Here is an 8,510-nt window from a genome sequence, read left to right as displayed (position 1 = left end):
GCATGGGCATGTAGTTACAATTGCATTATTTTATAATATATTATATTACACACACACACACACACAGAGGAGGGTAAGGTGGGCCACGTGCGTGGGACCCACCACTGATGTATGTGTTATGGTCAAACCGTCTAGGCTCCTGGACAGTGCTGGATGGGCCACACCGATGTGTGTGCCTCTTCCACACCGTCCAGCCATCTGGACGGGTGGAGCCCACCGTGATATTGTTTGTATCCACGTCGTCCATCCATCATCTGGATGGGTGGAGTCCACTGTGATGTATATGTGTATCCACATCGTCGATTCATCACCTGGACGGGTGGAGTCCACTATGATGTATATTTGTATCCATGCCATCCATTCATCACCAGCACGGGTGGAGTCCACCGTGATGTATATTTGTATACACGTCGTCCATTCATCTGGCGAGCTCGTCTTTGGCTCGAGATAAAAAAAATGAAACAAATTCACTTATCTGGTGGGCCACCTATGTGGACCCCACCCCTTGATGTATTTGGATATCCATGCCATTTGTCCGTTTGGAGTAGGACCCCATCATGATGCATGTGTTCTACCCCTACCGTCTATCCACTGGGTGAGCTTGTCTCACGGCTTGAGACTAAAAATAAGATAGATCTATATCAAGTGGACTACACTGCAAAAAACAATGGGATGAACGTCCACCATTGAAACCCTTTAGGTCACAGGAATTTTGGACCAATATGAAATTTCTTTTTCCTCCATATCTAGGTCTTTATGACCTTGTAAACAGGCTGGATGGGAAATAATACTACAGTGGGGCCCACTGGAATTTAATAGTGGAAATCATCATCACCACTATTAGGTGTGGTATGGTCCAGATGATCCTTTGGATATGATTCATTTTTTTTGTAATAATGCTCTAAAATGATCTCTAGCAATAGATGAATGGTGTGTTGGTTTGGGCCCACTTGATTAGGCCCATTGATTTGGCCCACTTGACTCAACCTAGTCGACTCGGCCATTTGACTCGGCCTATACGACTTGGCCATTTGACTTGGCCCATTCGACTCGGCCTATTCGACCTGCCTATTCGACTCGGCCTATTCGACCTGGCCATTTGAATCGGCCTATTCGACTTGGCCTATTCGACCCGACCATTTGACTCGGCCTATTCGACTCGGCCATTTGATTCGGCCTATTCGACTCGACCCATTCGACTCGGCTTATTCGGCGTGGCCCATTCAACTCGGTCCATTCTACTTGTCCCATTTGATTCGGCCCATTTGATTCGACCCATTGAATCGGCCCATTTGAATCGGCTCATTTGATTCGACCTATTAAATCGGCCCATTGATTCGGCCCATTGAATCGACCCATTTGAATCGGCCCTTTTGATTCGGCCCATTGAATTGGCCCATTTGATTTGGCCCATATGAATCGGCCTATTTGATTCGGTCTGATGTTATACATATATTGGCCCATGAGTGAGGCCCAATGTGATGTATATGAGGCCGATTGTCGAAGCCGATTATAATGTCAAGGCCAATTCCGATTGTCGAGGCTGCTTCTGATTATCGAGGCTGATTCTAATTGTTGAGGCCGATTTCGATTATCGAGGCCGATTCTGACTATCGAGGCCGACCACCAAGGCCAATTCTGATTGCCGAGGCTGATTGATGAGACCCAAGTGACTTATATGCGGCCCGTATTTGAGGCCCATTGTGATGTATATTCAGTCCGTGTTAAAGGCCCATTGTGATGTATATTAGGCCTATGTGATGAGGCCCATTACGACGCATTTGAAGGCCAGGCGATGGAGTCCATTATGATGTATATTAGGCCCATGGGAGAAGCCCATCGTGATGTGTATTAAGCCCTTGAGTGGGACCCATGATGTTGTATATTAGGCCCTTTGTGAGGCCATGGGTCCATTATATGTTAGGCTCTATGTGAGCCACTCCTTGGGGGCAATGTTAGTTAAATGTCCACATTGTTGAGGCCGATTGTCGATGTCGATTATCGAGGCGGGTTATTGATACCAATTATGAGTATGTGACAACATAGCATCAGATATATGCCCATATACATCATTTGTATGTTTGTTATGAGATGTGATTGACCATTGCATATGTCATACTGCAGGTGGTTTATAGGACTCCCTGATAGGCCGAGTTATCCCATATGAGTGCACGGTATGCGCATGATTAATGCATGATTGGACTGTGTGACTCATGCATGTCGCATTGTGTGATGGTAATTACTGTACACCCTAGCGATATTAAGGTTGTAGCCTCCACAGTCATGTTGTGGATGGCCAGATGGGACACCAAAAATCTGTTACTAGCATCAGGCCACCATAGATGGCCCTGAGTGAAAATCCCTAAACCCATTTAGTACCATAGGATGCCCCAACATCAAGACCGAGTGGATACATAAGCGCCCGAGTGCCAGATACTAGGAGGCCGCGTCTCCCACTGTGTTGTGGTCGGTTTGGAGGGGGTGTGGCCTTACCCACCTAAGAGAGTAGGCAATGATAAGCTAAGTTTGACTAGCTCATAAATGGGTCCCTTATCGATGAGCTGGGCCGGTATTGGTAGGCGGTTAGTGAGGTCTCTTCCACTTACCCAGTTGTGCGCTTGATGGGGCGGTAGCTAGTATAAAGTGTACTAAACCCCGGTGACGATCCCAGAGATGTACAGTACTGATTTGTGGAGCAGGAGTTGTATACTCAGCATTATACTCATTCATTCATTCACTATCCACTCGGGCTGGTGGTACACAATCAAGTCCTCGTGTGTACCTTCGCAATGGCTAGGATTTCGGTTGGGGTGCGCGACTAACCTGAGATCAGGAGTTTACCACTTTGTGTCTGTCTATCCAAATTTAGGCATGAGAATAGTTTGGATAGAAGTCCTTTGTAATAAACCCTATAGCCTGCGATACCACATACTATCATCTCAACTTCACACTGTAGCTTAGTCATTTCATATGCACCACATACCATATATTGTATTACATTCGCGACATATGGTATTTTGGGTTGCTATATTTCTGCATTTATATGACCCAGATGAGGCTGATGGTATTCGTAGCTCTTCCGAATTGCATATTGTATTGCATCCTCGGTATTTGATATTTGGATCATTATGTTTCCGCATTACATATTCCACTTACATTACTTTCTCAGTATATGACATTGGTTTGCTTTGTCTTTTCATCACGTATCCTAGATGAGGTTGATGATATTTTATGGACTTGTCAGTATTTCTACTTACTCTGATATTGTATGGTTCATGAACTTACTAGTATTTCCGTTTACTTTGATATTATATTCTGAGCGCACATATTCTACTCACACACTTACACCACCCTCTAAGCTTTCTATAAGTTTATGCACGATAGATGTGGACAAGTGGCGTTAGGTTGCAGCAGCGTTGAGCTTGGAACGTGCAGCGGTCTTCTGGAGTTTTAATTTTTGACATACGTATTTTCCCTTTCAGCATTGTATTCAAATAATTATATTAATGGATATGTGATGATGATGTTGCCTTTGTGATTTGGGTAAACTTGTGGTTATGCTTCTTATGAGACAAATATACATTAATGAAAAATCCTCCTTGTAGGATTCCAAGATCGAAATCTAGTGTATGGGCGCTAGGAGCCGAGAATTAGGTACTACGGAGGCTGTCGGCACCGGATTTGGCAATCGAGAATTTTGTGAGCCCGATTTCTAAGTTTGGGGCGTGACATCATAGAGTCTTTTCTTCTTACATCCACCTATGTCATCCTTTTAGGCCTTTCCCTTGCCGTTAAAATGGATCCCTGTCTCATATCACTGGACAAAAGTCCTTGTGCTAATGGCCCAGACCATGTTGGGGCCCAATGATTAAGTGGTCTGTATATGTACATGTGCCACATCTTCATTGAGTGTGTTTTTAGCATTCCTTGAGTTGCTTGATTTGGAGATAAGTTTTGAAACATCTGTTCTAAGATACCTTTGTACACAGATTCCTATTGCATTTGTTTTTTCTCCCATGGTGTTTTGCATTTAAATCTTGGTCATTTTTCCAGGGCAAAATTTCTGCATGGCACATATTGAGGAATTATGTACAAAGCCTGCTTCTATTTCTCATGAGCAAATTCAGAACATTGTTTTATTTCTCTCTCAGTCCGAGGGCTTGGCAAAGCATGTGGATTCTTTTACAAAGATGTTGTCCTTGTTACAACTCAAAGAGAGGACTCATTTTGTACTAGCCCCAATACTGGTGGATGATTCATCTGATGTAAACTCATTGAGTTACTTTTTAAGGAAGGGTTAGGATTATCCAATTGAAGATATTGGATCATGTTTCATCCACTGTGTGATCATCTTCCTGTTACCACTTGCTTCTGCTGCATCATCTTCCTCCAAAGCTGGGTCCTGTTTGGAAAGTATGATTACGACTGTTCATGGGAGCCTGTTTTCTCTCCTTTTCCTTTCGGAATGACATACCCATATGGATGCATTATCATACCTTGACATGGATGTGGATGTGGATATGGAGACTGCACAATTTTAAAAATAGCAGCATGTGGCTATAGCCATACCCATGCCATATCCTGTATTCCTACCCATACTATATAGTTTGGGTACAACTGCTCTAGATCTGTACAAGTGTCTAGGTATCATAGTGGTTGCATGCTACATGCATTCTTGTGACGGCATTCACCTGCTTGATTTTTATTTTAAATTTTAATTTTATTTTATTTTTTACAAAGGTCTTCTAATTTCTGATGCAGATGGAGATGCAGTTGCTTTACTCCAAGCTTCATGATAAGTATACAGAGCTTAAGGTTTGCATGGCTTTTGACACTAGTCTAATTTTACAAGAATGATTGAGAAGTACTTTCTTCTTTTTTTCTTTTTTTTTCTTTTTTCCTTTTTTTCATTTCTTCTCCGAATGGTCTGGGCTTGGCATGTTTAAATGAGAAAGGAATCTGAGATTGAGCAGTACAATTGTGAACAGAAATCAAAGTTTATGAATTACTCATCTGCTACTCTTTTTCCTCATCATATTTCTTATCCTTCATTTACTTCATTTGGTTTTATTGCATTTTTTTTATCATGCTTCAAAATTGTCAGCAGCACCAATTACGTCAGTCGATATCTCTATTGAACTGTATTATACAGCTGTAGAGGAAATGATAGAACACCTGAAAACTGCAAATGAGAGTCTGCAAGCAAAGATAAATGAATTGACAAATAGAATAATTCCAGACAGGCACGCACTTTTCAAGTACATGAACTGCTCCAAGTTTTAGTGCTGCTGAAAATCTTGGATTTCTAAAACATAAGCTGTCTGGTTACAGGTCTGCTGAGGAGTACCAATATGCCGAATACCAAAAGCTTGGACATACTATGGACTTAAAACCTGAATGACCCTGTGGATATACTACCTTTTGACATGAGCATTGTTTAATACCTCTTTTAAAATGGTGGTTAACTATCACCATGGTTTAAGCCTTTCAAAAAAACATTAAAAAAAAAAAAAACTATCACCTATGGTTTACACTTTTAAAATTTATACACCGGGAATGTGGCTGATTTATTTGTGAAATAATTGGTCAGGCCTGGGATCTACTCGGCCCAGCCCAAAAATTGATAAAATTCATCATGGCCAATGCTGTAGCACTAACAATACATGGAAGATGGCATTCATTATACAACACATGCAATATAATTCCTTTTTGAATTGCCTGGATATACTAAGAAAAGGTCAGAACTTAAATTTTCTTCTTGAAGATGGATCTAGAGAGGTAATAGCTCGTGTGTCTAGCTTTTTTGGCCAACATTATTTGATACGCATATGGTAACATGCAACTTGATTTAATATTGAAATCTCAGATGGTTAAGCTAGCTCATTTCTGTGAGTGACATTTATAAGATCTATTGTAGCAGTAGTGGGATTTGAGTTCCAACTCAATATTTTCCTACAAGTGACATTTATTGGATCTTTTGTAGCGGTAGTGGGATTTAAGTTCCAACTCAATATATTCCTGCAGTGACATTTATTGGATCTTTTGTAGCAATAGTGGGATTTAAGTTACAAGTCAATGTATTCTCCTGATGATGGTTAATGCTCTTTGTCCTTTCATCAGGAATGTGGTAGCAAAAGGAATTCAAGCTAGTAATTTGTATTTGGCCAAGGTTGGTTATCTTGAACTCTTTGGACATGAATATCAAGGAGATAATAAATATCGATCCTATATTAAATAGTCTTAATATGATATTTGGCACCTTCATGCAGGCATGGTTTCAAAGTTCTCAGCCAATGACAAGGAGCCAGTCATCTGAACTAAGGTAATCTTTTTCCCATCCTGTTGGCGGGACTTCCATGCAAACAAAGTAGGCTTCATGTTTGGGTTGGTGTAGGAAACAAAACCTGCAGCAAGTGTGCATTCCATTTCCCTCTTTTTTGCTCCAAATCATGAGTGATATACATATTCTCTAGTTTTTTCTGCTCCAAATAATGAGTGAGATGTGTTGACACATCTCACTTAACCATTACTAAGATTCCATTGACCTGAAGTTCCAAAAGGTTAAAAGCAGAGTTATTTCTGTTTTTGGTTTTGGGTTCAGTCACTCTCTCGGGTTGTAATAGGGAAGATAGCACGGGGAGTTGTGTTCATTTGACACATGGACAATCGCACACACAAAATGTCTACCTTATTAAGCACCTGACCTGTACCAACTTGTTGTTTTATACCTCTTTAGTATATTTATTTATTACTGGTGATATTTGTCTGTTGATACTAGCACTCTTTCTAGCATTCAATCGCTGCATGCTTGTGCCACATGTACAATGTTTGTGTGCATGCATACAGGTTGATATATTCTGCTAGCATCCAGAAACTGATTATTGGATTGAAGAACATTTTCCCCCATTGAAGATTTGTACCATTTTTGACAGATATCACAATGATATTGATGTTCCTATCTTATTGCAAAGTAGCAATGAAAGTTTCTTTCATTTCTTTTGCTCTCATATGTTTTTGCTTAGATATTGATATTCTTATACATGTGTCAAACAAGTCTATTTTAGACTTCATATGGTAACTTTGCTTTTTTGACATTTAAATGCTGAGAAAGAAACCTCTAGAGCTGTTAAAAGTAAAATTTGTAGCCAGGGAAATGCTAGTGGAGCGATCTGAACTGTCGATATGGACTCCACTATAAATTATTGCTAATGGGGAGTTCTTCTTCTTTGCAGATGCTTTCAGACAACCGAACAAGCTGTAGTTGTTCATCAGCCAAGCAAAAGTCATACCCAAATCTTGCGTTGTGACTTTGTATTATTTGTGAAACCTAATGTTGTGTAACAGTTTGATTGAGTCTGTTTTGAAAACTTTAAATAGACTGTTGTTAATTGTTTTGTTGGTATTGTGGCTTTCATAATTGATTGTTTCAAGAGTGGATTGAATGAATGGATTAGTAGTTTAAATAAATATTTAGAAAAATTAAATATTTTTAGCCTCAATTTGTAACCGAGGCTTGGATTTAGCCTCAGTTGTTGAGAACCAAGGCTGAAATTCCCATGGCTAAAGGCTTTAGCCTCGATTGTTGAGAACTAAGGTTAAAAATAAATTTAGCTTCAATTGGATGCAACTGAGGCTAAAATTTGGATTTAGTCTCACTTGAAGAACCGAGGCTATAAAAACCGTTTTAGCCTCGGTTGCTAAAACCGAGGCTAAAGCCTTTAGCCACGAGGATTTCAACATCGGTTTGGATAACTAAGGCAAAACTAAGGCTAAAGGCTTTAGCCTCAGTTTTTAACCTTTTTAGCCACAATTTTGAACCGAGGCTAAAGACCCCTTTTCTTGTAGTGAATGACCTTGGTGTTAGGCCGATCTTTTTTTTTTTTTTTTAATTTGTTGTTCTTCCTCTTCTTCTCATGTATTTATTCATTTATGTCATTTACAACAGGTAACAGAAGCATCAGCCTATCCAAGTTGTGCATATTCATCAACGGACTCAGATTGGGGTTGGAATTGGAATTACATTACTGTCAAGCACAATTCAAAAGCCTGTAAGCTCAGCTTGACTTCATGATTTAATATGTAAGTTAGATAATTGGAAAATGTTTGGGGTAATATGTGTAGATCCTAGTTGAAGGCATTACTCTCCCCACTAGAGGTGGGAGTTTTAAAGTGCCCTAACTTTTACTAATGGACACCTTTACCACTTGAATGACTCTAACCAATTCATTGGCTAAGTTTAGCTGAAATGGTTAATGTATTCTATTTTTGCAAATTTAGTTGGTATTGTTATACCTATATTAGTTGGTATTTTGAATAGCTAAATGTTTAATTTGTCTTTAGCTATTGTAGATTTTACTTCTTTAGAAATGAGAAGATCAGTGTATGCTCCTGAGTATTATCTTTCTTTTTTATGTCATCTCGTCGTCGTCTTTCTCTATAATTTAATTCTTTAGTTTCGGGGCATAGCTTTTTCATATGACTACATTGTTTGTATGATGAAATTGATTTTC

The 8,510-nt window shown here is 39.7% G+C and overlaps 1 protein-coding gene across 1 annotated transcript; it reads left to right on the top strand.

Annotated features, from left to right (window-relative positions):
- Window positions 1-3,918: 3,918 nt before the first annotated feature.
- LOC131233828 (protein CYCLOPS-like) lies at window positions 3,919-7,402 on the top strand. Its single transcript, XM_058230640.1, has 6 exons — window positions 3,919-4,404; window positions 4,768-4,815; window positions 6,121-6,169; window positions 6,270-6,322; window positions 6,933-6,982; window positions 7,233-7,402. Exons 1-6 carry the CDS (start codon window positions 4,328-4,330, stop codon window positions 7,259-7,261), a joined length of 306 nt encoding a protein of 101 aa, XP_058086623.1. The 5' UTR covers window positions 3,919-4,327; the 3' UTR covers window positions 7,262-7,402.
- The last annotated feature ends 1,108 nt before the right edge of the window (window positions 7,403-8,510 follow it).

Source organism: Magnolia sinica, chromosome 18 (assembly GCF_029962835.1).
Source record: "Magnolia sinica isolate HGM2019 chromosome 18, MsV1, whole genome shotgun sequence".
In the NCBI taxonomy this organism is placed as follows: Eukaryota; Viridiplantae; Streptophyta; class Magnoliopsida; order Magnoliales; family Magnoliaceae; genus Magnolia; species Magnolia sinica.
The sequence above is the reverse complement of the archived record's forward strand: the minus strand, read 5'-3'. Positions and strand labels throughout refer to the sequence as shown.

Bases quoted from the DNA above. Each gene is read 5' to 3' on its own strand.
- LOC131233828 (XM_058230640.1), top strand. From the start codon at position 4,328: ATGTTTCATCCACTGTGTGATCATCTTCCTGTTACCACTTGCTTCTGC. The intron at 4,405-4,767 runs GTTTGGAAAGTA...ATGCAGATGGAG, and splicing joins TTCCTCCAAAGCTGGGTCCT to ATGCAGTTGCTTTACTCCAA. The intron at 6,983-7,232 runs GTTTCTTTCATT...TCTTCTTTGCAG, and splicing joins ATTGCAAAGTAGCAATGAAA to ATGCTTTCAGACAACCGAAC.